Source organism: Pempheris klunzingeri, chromosome 10 (genome assembly GCF_042242105.1).
Source record: "Pempheris klunzingeri isolate RE-2024b chromosome 10, fPemKlu1.hap1, whole genome shotgun sequence".
In the NCBI taxonomy this organism is placed as follows: Eukaryota; Metazoa; Chordata; class Actinopteri; order Acropomatiformes; family Pempheridae; genus Pempheris; species Pempheris klunzingeri.
In genome coordinates, this window is record NC_092021.1 from 21,824,656 (window position 1) to 21,845,855 (window position 21,200).

General features: G+C 41.0%; 1 protein-coding gene and 1 long non-coding RNA gene across 2 annotated transcripts; both read right to left on the reverse strand.

Annotated features, from left to right (window-relative positions):
* Positions 1 to 1,836: 1,836 nt before the first annotated feature.
* Positions 1,837 to 17,529, reverse strand: LOC139208518 (sentrin-specific protease 7). Its single transcript, XM_070838223.1, has 23 exons — positions 17,367 to 17,529; positions 16,713 to 16,801; positions 15,585 to 15,650; positions 15,426 to 15,478; positions 12,380 to 12,877; positions 11,005 to 11,132; positions 10,449 to 10,567; positions 9,736 to 10,066; positions 9,190 to 9,350; positions 8,608 to 8,748; positions 8,487 to 8,520; positions 7,219 to 7,446; positions 6,571 to 7,016; positions 6,143 to 6,270; positions 5,628 to 5,744; positions 5,395 to 5,511; positions 5,008 to 5,103; positions 4,712 to 4,917; positions 4,538 to 4,587; positions 4,388 to 4,431; positions 3,147 to 3,215; positions 2,903 to 3,053; positions 1,837 to 2,711 (listed from the first exon to the last, which is right to left on the reverse strand). Exons 2-23 carry the CDS (start codon positions 16,767 to 16,769, stop codon positions 2,574 to 2,576), a joined length of 3,378 nt encoding a protein of 1,125 aa, XP_070694324.1. The 5' UTR covers positions 16,770 to 16,801; positions 17,367 to 17,529; the 3' UTR covers positions 1,837 to 2,573.
* Positions 17,530 to 19,283: 1,754 nt separating this feature from the next.
* On the reverse strand, positions 19,284 to 21,089 carry LOC139208791 (uncharacterized). The gene is made up of 3 exons (XR_011585186.1): positions 20,975 to 21,089; positions 20,313 to 20,402; positions 19,284 to 19,904 (listed from the first exon to the last, which is right to left on the reverse strand). It is a non-coding gene; the product is annotated as an uncharacterized lncRNA (long non-coding RNA).
* Between the last annotated feature and the right edge of the window lie 111 nt (positions 21,090 to 21,200).

Consider the following 21,200-nt stretch of genomic DNA (forward strand, 5'->3'; position numbering starts at 1 on the left):
ATTCTTCCTATGGGCTTTATCCTGTTTTTAAAAGGGAAATCTTCCTCTTCTTATTTTTAAGTAGCTGTGTTACGTATGTGAAAAGAAAAAGAGGACAAGGCTCACAAACTTAGGTTTAACTAAGCTTCTGACCTGCTTATCTTCAATTCAATGTAAAGGCGACGCATTTATAAAGACGTTTTATTACTCACATATGCTTTATATCCAGTCGTTAGCACGTTAGCATGCTCAAAACGCCAATGCTAACATGCTGATGTTTACCAATGTTTACCATCTTATTTAAGTGTGTTAGCATGCTAACATTTGCTAATTAGCACCTAAAACAGTAAAATTGAGGGTGCAAAATTTCAAATTCTTGACAAATTGAAAGTTTGACCCAATGGTCGTGCTAAGTGTAAAGCCAGAGAACCTCTGGGGACCATGAATGTCTGTACCAAATTTAATGATGATCCAACCAACAGCTGCCGAGATACTTGACTTACAACCACAAATATCATCCTCATGGTGGCACAAGAGTTAAAGTCAGAGGATCTCCACAGTTATTAAGACACATGGTCCAAGAACTATAAATATCCATAAATATTTTGTTCCAGTCGATCCAGTAGATGTTTAGATATTTCACTGTATATGTAAAAATTTGGCGTTGCTGGTGTCACCATCAAAGTCAAGCAATCACCAAAGTTATCATGATGCATCACTTGGGGACCGTGACTGTCTGCACTAAATGTTATTCATCCAATAGATATTCTAGTCTGGATCACAGCGGTGGATTGACAAACAGACATCACTATGCCTCAAACCAAGCTGCTAACATGGCGAAAACCACTAACAAGTACTTACACAGCTGACATTTTGACACCAGAGACAGAACATAGCAGCAACGTGAGGAACATTTACACACTGAAGCATCTACATGATGGCTGCATTGCAAGTATTTTATTCATGGATTCAACCTGAAGCAGAAAAACTTCTAACACAAAGACAGACAGAGGCGATCAATTTGAGAGGACTAACGGCCCTCTCTATACTGCAGGCATCTGGCTATAGCAATTGGCTGAACAATGTTTAACTCCAAAGAGTGCTTGATCCCATACCTTGAGATCATGGACAGCTAGCAAGAGAGCCAAGTAGGCCTAGAGGGCAGTGGTTTAACTCGCACCATTCGCTTACTGTTTGCATGCATTCCTGGATGAGAGATTTCAGCAATGTTATGTGAAGCTTTCCTCTGTTTCTACCATTATCACTTCAAACACAATACTATGTGCTTGCAGTGGACAGAACTTGCAATTCGTAAACATTTGGTGATATAAAGTAGATGCTGTACACTCCGAATGGCTGCAGCACAGTGCCATACAAAATGTGAGGGGGGATTACTCAGAGTCAGACTGCAAGGGGATCTGACAGACTGAGACAGTAAATACACCTAAGCCGACCATGTAACCCTCTGAACAGATTATATTGGCAAGCATAGTAATGTGCTGTACAGGCATTTCAAACAGAAACCCTTTTGGCTTGAGAAGAACAAAGTTGGATCCTCTTTGGATCAAAACGAGGTGATAAACAGTAATAGAAAAGAAAATGGTTTGCAGAACAGCAGGCAAAGACCTCAGACCTGATTTAGACATAAAAATGTCTAAATCAACTTATTTACACCACAGACATTCAGGCTCTGTTTTACTTACCTGGTCAAGAGTCACGACCACGCCCCATGTCGTCCAATTTACATATCACATATGATACTTAATAGAAAACATACTGGGTTTGTTTAAAGCAACTACACAGGTTTGTGCTTCCAGATGGAAATAAAAACAGTGAAAAGAACAACAGAATAACAAGTGTAATTGCATCTACAAGTTTAATGCTCCTGTACATTCATCCAACACAAGGTCTAAAAAAAAAAAAAAAAAAAAAGAAAAGAAACAAAAGTGACATCAAGGACGTCATAAAGTGTTAAAGGAGAATTTCAACATCTGGACGAAAAGGAAATAAACTACGAGACTATCAAGACTGATCTCTGTCGAGAGGAATTTAGGCAACAGTAGAGAGGGAGTGCGATGTTTCTTAGGTATTAAATAGGTGTTATGTTACGTATGTTAATATATGGCACCCCTGAATTTATAAATGGTAGCATACAACAGTTCTGCAGGGACAGGTGAGTGAATTATCCTAGTTTATTATCACGTGTGGACACAGTCACGTCTCCCATCGCGAGATGAAATGTCAAACAAATGTCAGCAAAGAAAATAAACCCAACCATAATTGTTTTTGAAAATAATTGTTTTTATAAAATATCTTGCAGTATAAAAACAATCAGAAAAAACAATCATTTTCATGTCAAGCTATAACCTACTTCCTGGTTAGATGGACGGCTACCTGTTTCAATTCACTGATGCCTTCATGTTCACTCACAGGACCGACCGATAGTCAAAAGTTTACATGTTTTGTTCAATTAAAAGTTGTTCAAAAATTAAATGTTTTCAGTTAACGCTGAAGTGTCAGTCGCTCAGTATGAGCAGCGATTTATAATGACTACGGGAAGTTGATGCACTGAACAGCAGCGCTGCGTCGTGTTTCTAGCTGTTACTGGCCAGTTTTTGATGTCGGTATAGGTGAAGTACCAGATCTCTGATTTCATCTCGTTTCCTTCGCACCTGCTGCCGTGGAAACCAACGTCCTAGGTGTAGAGGAAGGTCAAAGTGCACCACAGGGTCCTGAGAGCAGAAGCACAAGCAATGTCCCGTCACTGTGAACATGCTTTATAAAAACCTTTTAATGTTCCACTGAGGTTTACTCTAAAAAAAAAAAAGTAAAGTTGTTGCAGATCCAATATCACAGCAGCTATTTTCAAAACATGCCTGTGTGAGCTCTAGAAAAATAGAGGTTAACAAATTCCTTCATTTACCTTCAAAAAACTCTCTACATATTGCAGCAGGTAGAGGCCACAGTCGCTGCTGTTGTCCTGAAGGGGAACTTGAGAGTGTGAGCTTTGCATCTGATCAGGACTGAAGTCCCTCGATGAACCACGGCGTACCTCCCACTCTGACTGCAAGTACCTGAGGGACACGTACGAGTTATCTTACACACAGTTACAAACACACACACACACACACGTAGCTACATGCACGGAGTAAAAGTGTTTTACTTACTCCCGTAAAAGTTTGAAGACTCGCTCATGGAGAGAAAGTTTGAGGGAATCCATGATAAGAATACACGGCCTACAAAGAGAGGTACAGCTGTCATCTGATGTTTAAATCCCCAGCAGACATACATTCTCGCTACATTTTTAGGGTAGTGTGTATGCAACAGCAAGCAGATCATCAAGACCAACAAGTAATGGCAGATCAACTGTGGTCCATTACACCACCAGCACCAAACACAGGCATATTTTGCAGATTGTCTTAATCTGCTCTTTGTTGCTTTTGAGACATCCAAACCACTTCCATATAACTGACGTCATGCTGCCAACAATTTCCTCAGCTTTGGAGGACAAAAGTTCACATTAACCATCACTTTCTTGTGTTTTATTTATGCTGTGTGATAAGCTGTTAGATCTATTAGGGTGTCCACATTTGACACAGCGAGTTTAAGTGAAAGACTTTATAATCTACCATTTCATTAAATTAAGATTAATAATTAAAATTAACGTAAAATTACAATTATACAGGTTCATTTAAAGTACATAGTAGTACTTACTAGTAGTATTTGTCCACATATATTTGTTAATGTGAAAATATTTGTCCTTCAAGATATTAATCACTAGAACTGTCTTACAGCCAGAGTCACATTCATTACTTGTTAAATGAAGCAAAACTGTAATAGGAAAACTAAGACACTTGAGGTCAACTCTGAAATTATTATGTCACATTTGATCTTGGAGTGGATTTTAGACCATGTTACAGCATGCATAACAATGTGAGCTGCTACACTAAGGCCTTTTATAAGTGAATGGAAGATATTTTAAGACTTCTTCTTAAGGACCTGATGCCGCCCTGTCTGTCCATGTTGGGTAAAAGTGTTCAAAGTTACAGAACAGGATTGGCATCACGTGTGAAAAATGTATGAGTTGTAACTTTACTCTCAGAAATCTGACTTAAAACTCAAGAGTTCATGGTCATTACCAACAAATTTGATCACAATCCCATATCAAGATTGTTTTATCGCTTAGTCCTGATATCCAGTGTTTGATAGGATGCACATTTCTACGGTGCCCAACTGGACATGCAATTACTTTCAAGGGCTTTACACTAAATAATGATGGAGATTGTGTTGATATGAAAGTGTTTTTTCATTAGAGTGCTTTCTGGATACACCTAATTATTTAATACAATCATCAGCATGTATGTGAGAAATTGCACTAGTTCTCGTGTAACTGTACGCACACACTCACCTCTTGCAGACAGTTTTCCTATGACAGGTTTGCTCTGTGCAGTTCTACAAACAAAGGGAAAAAGTAAGTAACAAATGAAGACAAAACATTGTCTGTGAGATAAAAGCATTAAGAATATGTATTTTCATTTAGAGCAGAATTCTTTCTTACCACCACTGGATCAGGTGGGGCGTCTTTGGAGGTTTCTTCTTGAGCGCTTTCTAAAACACATGAAACCAATCATTACCTCTTAAGGCTGTGCTTAGAAAATACACCGGAAATATTGGATAATTGCAATGAAAAGCAGCCTGACAAGGACGGAATGAGTCATTTAGTCAAACATACCCTTCTCTGTGTCCACGTTGTCACTGTGGTTTAACGTGGGTGGCGTAGGTGGTGTCTCTGTGTTATCATTTGGGCTTTTAGATGCTTCAGTCACCTGTTGATCCAGTGACTCTCCCTTTTCCGTCCGTGACTTTGGACCATTCCAGGCCTCAGATTTTGGCTCATCCAGTCCAGGGAAGCAAATAACAACTAAATACCAATGAGCCCTAAACAGAAAAGGGAGCAATGTGATGTGTGTTGTGACCAAAAAACAATACAGAGTCTGTGCAGCGCAGCTCTTCATGTATTCAACTTACTCCTGATTGACAGGCACGAACAGGAAGTCCTTTTTGAAAATGTCTACATGACGTGTCCATGTCTTCACCCGTTGGTGCCTCCTCTGCCTCTGACAGCTGAGAGTGGGAAAAAAAAAAAACAGGGACACAAGTTTTGACAGTGTTTCACATGTCGCACACACAAGTAAGCAATGAGTCTTGCCAAATGTGACAGGCAGCCAGGATCCTCGGGCTAACAAGCACCGAGTCTTCTGTCTGAGTCTGGCAAGTGAGTCTCAAGAGGCTCAAGAGTCTGTGGCTATTTCCTAGAAGCTGGTATGTAACCAATGCAGGCCCAGTGCAGACCAAACACAGCAAAACCTAAATAGAACAGATTTGTTTCGTTGATGCTTTGCCAGCACCACTTACGAGTCATTGGTGCCTCCTTCACTGGCATTGTCCCTCCGTGTCAGCTGCTTGTAGAAGAAGCTGCTGAAGATGTGGCAGCGCTCGGTCACAGCTGCAGAGGCTTTCTGGAGGAGATATCTGGTTAAAAAAAAAACACATCAACACAATTCATTCAAAAGTGGATCTCTTCTCCAAAAAACTTGTGAGGAACCAAAGGAAATGTAAAGTGTTCTGCTGGAAAATGTGTTCATTACTTGAGGTAAAAATCAATGATAACATCATTGAGGAACTGCCCACTGTCAAGGCACTGCAGGTCCTCCATTGTGACCGTTATTCCTCCTTTCAATGGCGGGGGAGGAAACTGGATCAACCTGAGCAGAGGTGGAAGAAAGGAGAAGGAGCCTATAATACAGATGTAGCAGTATCTGTTCATGCACAGAGCACCAGGCTGCTGTATTCAGACTGTAAGCATTACACTGGTTTTATTAAGAATGTATTGATCTGATTCAGTCACAGTAGGGACAAGACTCATTCCCTGGTCCCTTCATGTCTTACACAAAAATGATCTTGAGGAGTTACATGTAGTGAAAGATAAACGTTCAGTTCACCTTCAGTCGAGGTGACATAAAACCCTGGATCGGTGCATCCCTAATTTTTATTATATTCTTAAGATTGTTGCAAATATCCTCATTTGGAAGCCACATACCGACCCCTGTTGGGCGAGGGCTGCATGAGGAGTTGCACATATGAGATAATACAGGTTACTTGCCTATGAGGCAGGCCCTGGTGTTTATATTTGGTCCAGCTGGAGTCTGGTTTACACAGGGACACAGCGTAGGATCCTTTGGTTCTACGATGGCACAGTGTATATACAGGAGTGGGTTCCTCCTTTTTCTTCTGTGGGAGGAAATATATACCATGTGAGCAAAATTGACATTGTGATCATTTAACATTGGTGAAACACACAGACCAGTTGGTGTCAGGAATCCTGCACAAAATAAAGAGGGAGGAAAAAGATGAAAAACCCTTTCTGCTACTGACAGTTATGCTCATTTTAGTTAGACTTTCCTCCAATTTCTGCTTTGGTTCTTGTAATTTAGCACAATTGTATCTATTGGGAATCTATAAGTGGTTCAAACATAGCAAATAAAATCCCTCTGATTTAACCGATCACAGCCCGTAAACGTGTAACCTTACCACAGCAGGATGTTCGTCTTCTTGGTCTTTCTGATCCTCCTCTGGTTTGAGTTGTGTCTCTGTGTCTTCTTCTGTCGCTGTCTCCAGCTCCTGTACCATCGTGTTCTCTGATTCAACCTCCAGCTGGATGAGCGGTGTGGTGTTTTTCTCTGTATCAGGCTTTGGATCATCCTGGTCTGTGTTAGGTTCAGGACCCATGCTCTCCAGGCCCAACAGAGACAGCAGATGGGAGTCCAGTCCACTTCGTCTAATCAGCGCTATGCATTCATCCAAAGAAAGAACAGGAGAGTGGAAGTCTTGCAAGGGGTCTGCATCCACGGGAACAGTGGGTTTTTCATCTTCAAGACTGTTGAGACAGTCAATGTCCAGAAGGGAGCGCAATAAAGCCCCCTCCATTCCCTCCAGAGGATCTCTCAGAGTCAGCAGGATGAAGGGGCTCACCTTGCCTATTAAAATAAGACATCATCACAACTACATTATGTACCATGCCCATGCATTTATATTAAGAATAACGTGACATTTCAAATAATAGTGAAAATGACTATGAAAAAGCGATAAAGCACTTATGTCGGCTTTGACTTGATTGTGATCTACGTGTCACCAGAAAACATTTTAAAATGTAGGGTCAGAACTTGTCAGCGGTCTCACCAGTGTTCGTGGCTCCATCTTGTTTGACAGACAGCTGGAGGAGGTCCCGCTGTATAGCAGCTGCAGCAGTATCGGACACACAAAACAAAAGGACGGCAGCAGGGGAAGGCTGCTCTTCACCCTTGAAGTACAGCTCCCGGTCCTCCATTTCCTGCTGCTCCCAAACACTGTACCTCCTCAGTTCTTTACGCTCAAAGGTTAACATCACCACCACCTCTTCACTAGTGTCTGCGGACAAGAGATCGTCAGGTTAGCTTAGCAGCTCACACTGTTGGTACTGTTGGCTAATGACGAACGCTGTTTCTTCATCTTTACCACAATCAAAACAGCGTCTCATACACATACAGCACAAAAATATTCTAGCAACTTCTTATTCTTCTGTCTGATGCAGATTTATGTTTCTCTCTGTAGACGTTTCAGTGGTCCCTCTGCAGATGCCTAAATACAGCCCTGGAGCTTTCCTAACCACATCCTACAAATATTTTTTTGACCATAGAAATCTCAGTGCACACTGGAAACATCTCTAGGTCATCTTCATTCGAGGAGTGAACCTGTACCATGATGCAAACGGATTTAAAATTATGTACGTCTGAACTAATAAATGAAGACGCTCTAGACATTTTTAATGTGCGCTTGAGATATTTCAGAAAGACTTTGCCATCTGTATAGTCATGCTGCTAGCAAGGCAAAAAATATCAATTTTTCTGGGAAAAATAAAATTGGACTGTAGAGCTTGACTGAGTATATCCTGTTAATTCTTGTGAGACTTTCTGAAGGCTACGCTGAAGGCTAAAATATTCAGCCGTTCCTTCATTCAAGGTTATTGAATCATGATTCATTTTCAGAAACAAACTTGTGCTTGCTAGAAAATGCAGAATGTTGGTCGGTTTGCCTGAAATTTTTTTAACAAACCTAAAATGTAACCTCTTTTGTTTAACAGACCTACTTCTTACACACACATGGCCAAGATCAAGTCTCAAGGAACAACCACCTTAGCTCACTGAACAAGAGATTTCACAGGCTCAAAGGTGAAAGGGCACTAGGGCCTTTTGAGGGTCTAATCCAGGAACTTACACACACTTTAGCATCTGAAATAGATCTCTAAGCTGGGAGTAGATAGTGTGCAGACTGTACAACCAAAACAACAGTGTTCAGTGTTTATACAACCCAGACTAAAGGTCACAGGCAGGCCACAGCCACTCTACAAACACACACAAGTGTTCACCAAATTTAAAATAAATAAATAAAAAAACATTTCACAGCATTACCTTTCAGTGGGATGATGATTTTTTTGTCTGCTATCTGTGAAAGGAGAGTAAACAATGTGTTACACTTCATGTCCTTGTAATCATCAGAAAAATGTATGCATTTGTGGTTTATTCAGGTTACCATAACGTCTCCATTCGCACTCCCTTTGTAACCCCCACAGTGGAGGGTGGAGAAGGCTACACCCATGCAGGAGAAGGCAACTCTGGGGATGAGAGAATCTGCCACTGAACCGGGGATATCTTCTACAACTACATGCAACAACTGCAACACACAAGCACACACACACACACACACAGTTTGGAGAAGATCAGCCTTAGGTCAGCATACTAAGGCAGGCACACATATCAGTATTACACAATAACCTCCAAAGTACAATGACACCAAGCACTAAGGTCAGGCGACAGTAATGTTAATTTTCCAATTTCAATTTTAAGAGGCACATGAAAAGTCCTAACTTTGGCGCCATCTAGTGGTAGTATCAAGAATGACACCAAGGTTGACAAAGCACACTGCTACTTTTTTTGTAGAAGTCAATCATCTTGTTATCAAAGCATCTCTCTCATGAATATGTTGTGAGCAGGAGAGGAAATGGAGGTTAAAACTTAACATCTCCTCTCTGAACGTGCCCAGCTGACAGTAGTAAAACTGTATGAACTGTATGACGTATGAATCACATATAACAGCAGGACACATTCAGCCAACCTGCACGTTCTGTATGTCAGAAGGTTCTTGCTGCCCGGCCACAGCTCCCTGTGGGGCCTGTCCCTGCATTAACGTGTCTTCCACGGTAACCAGTGTATGGAGCTTGGGGCTGCGGTGCTGAGGAACGTCACGGCTCTCCTCATCGTCACTGGACAGCACGACTGAAATACAAGTGTGAAGAGCGCATGAGGCCTAGTGTGAATTATGCTGTTTTACTGCTGTGAAAAACAAGCACACTCCCAAGCACACACATGCCCTTAAATGACACTGCATGAAGGAGTTGTAATGGGCTTTAAACCAGAGCAAGGACAGTAGTAATCCCAGAAAAGACACATGGGTAGGCTAAAAAAAACCAAAGGTAACACAGTGGCCACTAAGATGTAGAGCATACCCACATGCAACATAAACCAAAGGTCCAAGGCAAAATGGGATTAAGCTGTTTGAACATCTGTTACCGGAGTTTCCTCACAAATAAATTGCAATAGAAAGAAGCTTGCAGGTCTAGAGGATTATCTGGCACCACTTGGCCTGTGTAGGTGTACTCACTGGGTTCAAAGGGGCTGTTTTTGGTTGCGTTGTCCTGGCAGGGTGAAAGACTTTGCGCCGGGGTACCAATAAAGTCTCCGGTCTCCGAATTAGGACTGATGATTGGAATCACTACTTCTGTTCGATCATCTGCTCCCACAGTGAACTGGACAATAGTTCGGTCCAGGCTGTCCAAATCCCCATCATCTCCAATTTCTTCCAGACTAATACCTGCGGCAGCTGCTCCTCCATCACATCCGTCTTCTCCAGTGAGGCGAAGCACACTCTCACGGTGGCGTTTGGGGCTGCCTGTCCCATTGCACTGGGACCCTTCATTCTTTCTTTTCCTCCTCTGTGGAGACGGCAGCAGAATACAGCACCTCAACTTTGGTGTGAGTTTAACAAGAATGAAGTCCATGTTGGACTTCATGCATGACGTTGGCTTCATTTATTATAATGATTGTGGCATTTATGCTTTAAAAAGTAGCATTTCTGTGATGCTTTATTCAAACATGACAGATCATTAAGAAAAGAACCACAATATTTGTTAGAGTGTTATAGAAATGTCACTCCTGGGCTTATTCAAAACATGTGGCTGACATCAAAGTGGCAATCATGTTTATATAAGGAAGTTCGTGTCTGGGCTTTTGTTTTAGGAGTGGGTTATGTATGGATAAAGTTAACTCCTTGATGAGACTTTGAAGGCTCTCTCTGTGGTCCTGTATGGTACTCACCAAACTGTGTTTTACTTCTTTTTCTGAATCAGTCCATCTGTCCTTCATGTTACCTGGTGAGAACTCATCACAACTCAACACATCTTCAGCGGGCTCCCAGCTCACCGACAACCCACAATCTGTGTAAGATAGAGAAACATGAATCAATTTATCATGCCAAAATAAAAACATACAGCACCGACAACCCAACAACTACTACTACTACTATAAGAAAATAGAAAAAGAAATGGCTAGTTTGTGCATGAAGAAATGCTTGTAAGAAAGAAGCTGAGTAAATTCTGCTGTGTTTTATTTGACAGAACTATAAAGCGTAGCATCTGTTTATTTAGTCTACAAACAAGGTCAGGAGTCGATAAACCTTTCCACACTGGAATAAACTTGGAATGAATAAAAAGGGCACTCTGAGCGGTTCGACAGAAAGCAGGAATGATGCTTTTCAAAGTGATAAAGCTTCAAGCAAAACCAACATCAGAATAACCCAGTGAGGTTCAGTGGAGGTGGAGAGCAGCACCACATCAGTAACGGTGTGTGTCTGAACTCCTTAAAGCTTACACACCCACAACTTCAGAGAATCTGTAGTCCTCGTCGCTGTCCTTTCCTATTATGACCTCCTCGATATCTTTGTTTTCCTCTCCATCCACTTCGTCATCAACATTGTGTGACCTTTTCCTGAGTGTCCTTGACCTGAAGACAAGAAAGAATTAACACCACGTCCTGATAAGACTGTTTAGATTATTCTCACGTTCAGCAAAGACACGTGAAGTTCTGTAAAACCTTGATATACTAAAAATGTACCTAATCCCAAAATATCCAGGACTACATATATTGAAAAACAAGTGCAGAAACACATATTTGAACTACAATCTCCAGCTGTGTTCTCTTTGTGTGTGATATTACTCCAAATAAAATCTCCTCACTTTTGCCTGGAAAATTCTGAGGGCCAAAGATGTAGCTGAGCCAGACTCCATTTAAAAGTGGCTTTTCACAAATAGAGGAAATTACCCCAAATAAAGAATACCTCCTACTGTTTTGTGGCAATTTTCACAGGTCTATGTGAAAAACCACCTCAGTATTCCAATTTGTGAAGCTTGGTCTGTTCCTGGAGCAAATACCAGAACGGCATCATGTGTAGGACAAAGTGACAGCCCACAAAAAAAAAAAAAAACACTTTTTAGGACAAATTGACCCGACAAGTCTTTTGTGTAAGTGGGTCCCATTTTCTGACTCATTATTCACAGTCAGGCACTTAATGGTGTGCGACTCCTTTTCTCTTCTAACTGTCTGTCTATGGCATTTAGATTTATTCAAGAATGAAGCTGTGCAGAATCTACAGGTGGGACTGGCAGCCACATGACACCCTGGGACTCAGAAGCAATAAAAGAGAGGATACATTCAAGAAAATCACAAGGCAACAATTATAACAATAGTTGATGATTTTTGGTGTCTTTGTTGGCCAGATAGGCACTAAATATGTGTGTTATTACCACAGAAGTGGAAGAAACTGTTTGAATAATGCCCTCGCTGAGCTGCCATCACTGGAGTAAGTAAATAGGACGCCATGCTGGAACTCTTGAGTACAGAATTGGGGTTACGTGTTGGACTATTTCTTGACCGGGCACAGTTACTGCCAGGCGGCGGTTGCCTGGCAACCGTAAAGTGACAACAAAACTCCAGGAAGTCATTGCTCCAGGCCAAGAAATAGGCAGTCAATAGGCTTGTTGTTTTTACTCTTCGGTTTGGATTAAACAAGCAAGACACATATTTTTAAACCCCCCCCCCCCATTTCCTGACTTTGCGTAACGCTAAGCTCACTGGCTGCTTGCTGTAACTTTATATCTATTGGTATCATTGTTTTACCCTAATTCCCAGAGTCACAGCGAAAAATTATTTTCCTAAAATGTCGACCTATTCCCTCAACAGTGACTTCCTACCTTTCAGAAGGTGAGGAGGTGGTTTTCTGGTTGTGTTTAGTGGTTAAACTCGAGCTTTTGTTATTCCTGGTTTCCCTCTGACTGGACCTCGTGTCTCTGCAGACCGGGGGCTCCTCTGTGCACCGACCACTCTCCCTCCGTGTACTGGACTCTTGTCCTTTATTAGCCCTCGTGTCTCTGCAGACCGGGGGCTCCTCTGTGCACCGACCACTCTCCCTCCGTGTACTGGACTCTTGTCCTTTATTAGCCCTCGTGTCTCTGCAGGTTGGAGGCTCCTCTGTGCACCGACCACTCTCCCTCCGTGTACTGGACTCTAGTCCTTTATTAGCCCTCGTGTCTCTGCAGCCCGGGGGCTCCTCTCTGCACCGACCGCTCTCTCTCCGTGTACTTGAGTCTTGTCCTCGATTTCGTAACATATGACTGCGTTTTATTCTTTCCATATATTCCATGCCCCGTTCTGTCTTCAGGACATCTGTCAGGATCAGACAAGGCTTCCTCCTACAGGATGAAATAGAGAAGCAATTATTCACACCTTCCTTGAGCAGCGTCTTCGCCGCAACATTGTGCCCCTCAAGGTATTGTAACTTACAGCTCATCTACCATTGCAGGTCAGAATCTATGTAGACCAGCTGCTCCATAGGGAGGGGTAGGCAAGTCGACTGGTGTAGATAAGCCGTGTGTGCAGTCATGATAAGCTTGGCCTTGAGTAATGGTGTTTATAAGCAATATTTTTCAAGTGGTACAACTTTGAACACTGTACACACAAATGCACAAACAAAGATGTACTTGGCAAGATTAATAATTAGACAATGGTAGTTTTATGGTTGCGGTTTGTCATAAAGAATGTCTTGAGGTACTACAAGTCACATCAAGACAAGAGGATGATGAACTTTGACACATGAACATCCTCAGTAGTGTGATAATGGAGGTATAACAGGAGCGTCAAATTATCTCACATTAAAAGGCCATAACTACTTAATCACAGACCCATTTTTATGAAACATTGGAGAGTCATAAGTTGTAAAACTGACTGAGGCACACGTCTCTATTTAATCAGCAGGAACAGCATTCTACTTGCATACACTAACTTCTCCACTAGCAGCATCACAGAAGGCAAACTGCTGTAGAATCGAACGTGCAGTTTACAGTATATACCCGCTCTAACTATGCTTCAGAAATGTTTAATATTGCTTATGGAACTGCTGTAACTCACCTCTGTAAGAACTCTTATTATTCAGGGTGCCTCATCTTGTGAGAATTTAAGAAACAGCAATGAATTACATGGGCAAGGCAAGTTTATCTGTATAGCATCTTTCAGCAACAAGGTAATTCTAAGCGCTTTACATTATTTCAAAACGGTATAACACTGTTTAACCCTCTCGAAACATGTAACGATCTGTAAATCACTATCTAATGCCAATGTCTGTCCGTGACTGACTGAATGAGTCCATTGTTTCAAATAAGACACCCTCTGGTGGTTCTTACTCTGTTCAGCGTTATAGGTTTTAACCTAATTTTGAGAAGGTACAGGTACCAAATTGACTTGACAATTTTGACCAACTGACCAATGAAAACTTAGTTGATTTAGACTTTTTTTCATCAACTTATGTTTGGTCGACTATTAGGGGGCAGCCCTAGGAAAAACACACACACAACCAAGAATTTAAGAGTAAATGAAACAGTAAAATAAAAGTTGTAGTGCAGTGTAAGATAGGAATAAATGCAATGAATGCAACGGCAAACTAGGAGTTTGTTCTTTCTAGGGGTTTGTTTCAGATATGTGGCGCACAAAAATTTAATGCGGCTCCTCCATGTTTAGTTTTGACTGGGGCACAGTAAGCAGAAATAAAGTAAGCAGTCCTTTGTCAACCAAAAGTAGTGTTTTACAACAGTTCTTTGACAAAAAGGAAGCCAGTGGAAAGCTCTAACAACTTTGGGGTTTTTTGTCATCTTTGTTATAAGCAAGGTTGGCGTTTCAAAACATGCTTAGTTGGGGTGAAGGCAGACAATGCCAGTATTTTGAATCCCAGATGGAGTGATGCAGGGGAGGGGGAGAGTCAAGAGAGGAGGAATTAGATCCATGAGCTGGTTGTCAACATGCTGACATTGATGCTGTGATGTTTTGCCTCTGTGGCTGGTGTGTGTCAGGGAGCATCATCTCAGGCCTGGCCAATGGGTGTCGAAGACTGACCCAAAAACGGTCCATCAGGACCTTTAACTGCACATCTGCTTTGGCAGAGACCATCTGCCCAGGTCCTCAGAACAGACTGAAGTCATCAGTGTAGTTGATGACGCTGCAGGTTTTCTGAGCCATGTGCTGAGGCCCAAGAGTCTACTAAACCTGTTGATCCCTTTGTTGACTGTTGGCAGTTTGTCCAGACAATTAAACAGTTCCACAAAATCCTGCTTTGACACTTCTGATTGCTCTCTGCAAACATCATGGGCTGTCTAAGGGAAAACAGTCTTCCACTTTAGGTCTTTAGGTCAGTCGTCAGATCAGTCAGATTATCCTAGCAGGTAGAAATCCCATTCACAGCGCATAACTTGACTGGTAAGTGAGTCTTGGGGAAGTTATGGTGTCATTTAGAGATGGCTGTCCATTTAAATCTTCTTTAAAGCTCCTCAAATCTTTGTCACGTTGAATTCTGCTGAGCTAAGTCACAGGCAGAAAACATTTCCAGTGCATATATCAGAGTCTACTGTAAGGAAATCTTCTGTAACAATTTATGAGTCTGTGCACTTCATCTGATGAGAAGAGAAGCTAACGTCCAGGCTACAATTCTGTCAGAAGTCCTGTTTGGGTGGGGTTGTATGTGTAGTAGTGTGAGAAAAGTAGGAATATGTGGGAAAAAATAGCAAAACTAACAACTAAGCAGGCGGCAAACCAGGAAGCAAGTTTGGAAAAATAACTGACTGAACTCACGGACCAGTAGTGTAGACAGCAGAATATATGTTTCATCTGATGAGCAGAGCAATGACCCGGTATTTCAGTCTCTCACCGAAAGGCTAAAAATAAGTCCATCTGTCAAACCTCTTGCGGTCTTACCTTGCCTCTTCGTGGTGTCTGACTCTGCTGCCTGCAAATGCAGTCCAAGAAACCTGTTCAAGGGAAGGAATAGGAGCGTCAAGAACAATCCAGAACAGCCGTGTTATCCCCACAACATTTGTTCATGTGGTTGGACAGGGAACAAAGATATGGCTGTACCTGTCTTTCAAATTTCCCACACTCTGATGAAAGACATGTCATAGGGATGGTGAGTGGGTTTTCCATCTAAAATTTAAAGAGCAATGAATTTCCACGCTTATGTAAAATGAATGACATACAACTCTTGCTTAAATGTGCAAATACAGCAAGTGCAAATGAGCCAAGCATGTGACTTTGAGTTGTAATCCATTAGGATAAGAGTATTTTCTCTGTTGCAAGCATGTGGTTGCAGCTGTTTAGCCAAAAGGAACATATGGTGTTAAAGACACATACGTACACTCAGTTGCCAATTTATTAGGTACACCCAGCTAAAACTAATGCAGTCTGAGGCAACAGTCCTACATTAAGTACTCCCTTCATGAAGGTTATAATGTTGCGTTTTTGACTTTTAGAGAGGTGTTGATTCAACTGCATGGTCATTTTAGAGGATGTGGTTTATTGCACAGTATTACTGTCCCCACCCCATTTTTAAAAAAAAAATGAGGGTAGGTTAAATAACGGGAACTCTCTGTACACAGTTCATTATCACTTCAAATCACACAGTTGAACCTCAACAAAAACTGAAGAATATAACCCTCATTCAGTTGGGATTTATTGCAGGACTGTTGCATCAGTTAGTTAGGTGTACCTAATAAACTGGCGACTGAGTACATGTTGTCATTTTCCAGCTACAACATTCCTCAAATCCATTCAGCAGAAAAAAATCAGAATGAAAATAATTTTTATTAGCTGCCCCAGTAAAAGCTTTTGAGGCAACTGTATCTAAGAAGCCACATGGTTGCACCTTTGATTATGCAAAAATATATTAACTGCAGCCTCTCATGCTTGTGTCTGCCCTTACTGAAACCATTTCTTTTGACAAAAGTGTGCTTACTGATCAACAGAATTTGGCGATATGGAAATCACAAGAGCAGGCCTGTGTAAGCAACCGCAGAGTAGAGCCATTAAACAATCACAGGTCACGATGAGCTTGTGAACAGTACATGATCTGCACAACTTATGATGACAGCCACAAAGCAAGCGTCATCACAGTATATTGCCAGGGTGCAAAACAATTTTTGCTGCACAATAAAAGCTTGCAAGCGTACTATATAAACTGGATGTTTCAAAAATATGGGTCACCCATACCAGGTTGTCCTTGTCAACAGTAAAAGGGATAGTTAAGGCTCTTCTTTGCTCCATCATGGTCCACGATTTGGTAAGGCACAGCTAGAACACTGCAAGAAACCCAAACAAACACTATAAAAAAGGCTTGCTCTGTGAAAACAACTCAAACTCTGGAGTTAAAAGGTCCTCTATGTGTGGCTCAATTAAGCATTTTCAACCACCATGTCGACAGATTGTTACTATTGGGCTGAACAGGAAGAAAATGTTAATAAAACACAGACAATCATGACAAACAAAGGGGACAGGTAGCACTATACCTACAGTGCAAACCCCTAAAAACACAAAGAATCTGCACTTTTGATGAGATGGAAACCTGAGGGTAAAAACAGAGTGCCTACTTAATTCTTAAAAACAAGAAAATTGTTAATAGAGATAAAATACTGAATGACAATGTTTGTGTTGCTTAGATATAACGTGAAACGCCACCAATTCAAAGCAACCCACCGGTATTTTATCATAACTGTAATGCTCAACCACATGTGTGATGTTTAGGTTGATCTTCTCTAAGTGTCCGCGCACAACTAAAAGTGAATAACCAATCAGCTAGCGCTAGCCGACAGAGCTAATGCTACTTTGTCCATGAAGCTAGCTAAACGTAGGAGCGCCAGAGCTTACCCTCGGCCAGGGCTTCACTTGATACTAACACAGACTGCAGGCAACTGTGTTCCCACGTACGTTTCTACCAGCACCATGCAAACGCAGAGGACAGTAACATTAAGTTACTCATTTTGGCTGCTTTCGACTCTGTGTTTAACAAGCGCCTCAGTATTCCTTTGCAACATCCGGCATACACCGGATGTGCACCCGGATAAAGGGTCCGAAGAGATCAACACTTTCCCGGGCAGGATGATGGTTCCAAGATTGGTGCAGTTTACATCTCGAATTTCAACAAAATGAATATGAACTGAGATACAACAAGGGGAATAAGTTCTGTAGAACATAAAACTGTAGGAGTCTAAACTTAAATGAATAATAATAAAATAAATAATGACATCAATAAATCGAACTCATTTTAAACAGGGGCTACAGTAAACATTTTTTAAAAATATAGCAGCTCACTTGTTCTACTGTCTGAAGTGTGTTCTTTTATTTGAGAGAGATATTATTCTTTCAATGTTTCAGCATTTCATTTTAAGTTCTATAGTTATTCTTTCACTTCTTATTGTATTTTATCTGTTTGTACATTAATTTTCTATTATTTTGTTAGATATATTTTACTAAACGCATCTATTTGTTAGATATTTATAGAGCCAGGCACATGAGATTTTCACTACACTTTGTAGCTACTGTGTATGATTGCAGTGAACATGTTCATTTTACCCACATCAGTATAATACCATGCTGACATTAGGATTAAGTTCAAAGCACTGCTGATTTAGGCTGCTTTTATGGCAAAATTAATATGTTTTGCAAACTATCTTAAGGGAAGAGAATAAAAGAGATCTGGAGTTCATAAAGATATGGATTTTTGAAAACACAGCATTTCTGAACGGCATGCTTGTAAATCAGTCAACATATCAAATACGTCAATGTTAATTGTTTTAATGCACAGCTAGAGCTTTTAAAGGGTTACATAAGCAGCAGCTGTTTTTACCACCTTAAAGCACATATTGGATGTCAATAATGATGTGCTTTCCGCTTCTGACTTTTCATGTCTGACCGTAAACGAACCTGCTACTGTAGTCCATTAGTGTCTGTGTGGCAGTCAAGCTCAGAACAGATTTTACATACTGGGGTCTTCAGAAGAGCTGTTGCTACTAAACAAGCACGTCTGGAAACCTGTTGTTAGGAAATAGAAAATGTGCAGGCACGCTTATGTTAATACATTTTTATGTTAATACATTTATGCGTTATTATCATGAAGTTTTAGCCTGATGCAGGACTGTGTGATAGTTGCTGTGACCTTTACACAGACCAAAGAGATGTGTGTTGGTGTAGGATGTATCAGACTGTGCTTGCATTCTTGAGATAAAGAAGAGTTCCCACCAACCGCCCCTGTGAGGAGGAGAGGGAGCAGGGTGCGGCGGAGGACTGCTGAGAGGAGGAACTTTGCTTATACATGTTACATATATGCTTGAAAGACACTGAGACTGCTCAGTGCAGATGTAGATCTTTGCCTGTACTCCTTTGCTTGTTGCAAGTAAAACTTTGAACTGAGATCTCCGTCTCTGAGAGTTTATCTTGTGTGTTGGGAAATTAATGGTACGAACTAACAGCGAAAATACAGTTCTTGTCTTATAGAAATAATTTCCTGACACCTGTGAAACCCTTTTTCACACAAGACACCATGTATTTGGCAGCATCAGCCTCACTATGCGCTAAATTCTAATACTAAATAAATCCACCGTTTTACAACTATTAACTAATGACAACTATTTCTGAATTACATTTAGGTGTTTCCCTGCTGTTGCCACCTTTACTGTCTGTAGTTATACCTGTGCTTTTCCTTCCATGTTAAGGCAAAATGTCATTACAAAAGGTCTAAACCATTACCTTATGCAAGTATACAAAATGACCCCTGTAGTATGTATGTCACTGTCACGTATTTTTTATTGATACAGCAGCAGAAACATCAGGCCTGCTCAGCCCCTGGACAGAGGTTGGTGAGTCGGGCCGTCAAACACTGCAGTACATACAGGCCTTTCTCACAGAGAACATGCTGACTCAACAAATAAATGTAATAACATAAACATGTCCATTGCATCCATGCGGCTGTTTGAAGCTCACCAGCAAACATAAATGAGCAAGAGTCATCATTAATGTTATTGGTGGTCAAATTGTCCGCTGTGAAAAAGGCCTTAAATGGTATCATTAAGAGCTGGACACTGGACAGCAGTGGAATGACATCCTTTGTATTGTAGTCCGTAAGGGTCTATTTTGACATAATCAATGTTGATGCACATGTAGTCATCCAGGAGAGTGTATTATTGTCCTTTAATGTAAAAACACGAAGATGTTCAATTATATTTTCCCACTGAGGTGACCACTGTCCCAGTGTCCAGCGTGATCTTTAACGTCAGGAGCCACATTTCTGCACAGCTGTCTCTGAGGACGTCCCAGAGCCCTCCGCTCCTCCGACACCAGCGCCAGGTCCTGGGCTCAGTGCGGCCACTGAGACGTTTCCTCTAGACTCATGTCCAGCCCTCATTTCAGCTACACAGAAAAGAAAAACCCATGTGAGTCAGTGACATGTATAGTATAATGCTGCTCCATAAGCCTACGTGCACTCTCTTCTACCTCTAATGCCCCTAATCTCACGGACATGACATAATGTTGCATAATGGTAAAACACATAAAGAACAAAGACATCTGAGCAGTTTAATGTACAATAAAGCGTTACCTGAACAAGTTTGGTATGTAATATCAAACAATTGGATAGATTGTTCGTTTCAGATGTCACATTGACGAACAAAGGGCCAAGTTAACACGAAACAAAGGTCTGATGCCCCTTGAAGACTAAACAGTAAGCTGGCTTTCCTGCAAAAAGCCAAAAATAGCTGCAGGGATCATACAGTGAAACAGCTGACATACAGGGTTCTGTCTTTTCTGCTGGTCTCTTACCAATAGCACTACATGGTGTTATTATGGGCTTCTCCAGTTGCTCTCCCTCAGCGATGGAAGCCCGGATCCTCCTAACCACATAGATGGTAGCTGGGATGTGAAGCAAAAAATATTTAGAAAAACAGCACTGAAGCACTAGAGTTTAATTGAAAAGAGGTTTTGTATATAAACAGCTTTCATAAGTACATGAAAACAAAGCTAAGCTACTTGCACTGTTGGAAGACAGTTAAATAAGTACCAAAACAGCATTGAAGTCTTTAAGAGTCATTATGAAACAGTTTTTCATATCAACTGTATCAACATACTACTAAAATAAAAGCGAGTAAAATAAAAGTAATCAATATGTAGAATGGACAATTTCTGAGTAATACATTACATAATACAATATAATATAATATTTACTCGTGCATTAATGTATGTATCATATTAATGTTGCAGCTGGTAAAGGCAGGACTAATCTTATGTTATATACTGCTGGGTAGTTTAATAATAATAATACATCATAATCTATTGGTTATATTTTGTATCTGTGATCTGAAAATGTTAAGTAACTTAATTTTTAGGAGTAAAACGTGCATAGATAGATAGATAGATAGATAGATAGACAGATAGATTGATCAACTAGAACATTTTAATATTCAGAAACAAGAAACAGTTCCTACCTTTGATCAGCAGTCAGACCATGGTTGTTTTCTGTTTTAATCTAATAGCTGAGATAACCTCATCCGCAGCACGAGCACAGTAAAATATGTTCGCTGCTCTCTGCTCCTTCCAATAATAAAGCCTGGGTTGTTACAAAAGCAAACCGGAAGTTACATATAAAGGACAACACCAGGGGCGGGACTTAAAGCTCCTACCTGCACTCTGATTGGCTGAGCGTGACGCAAT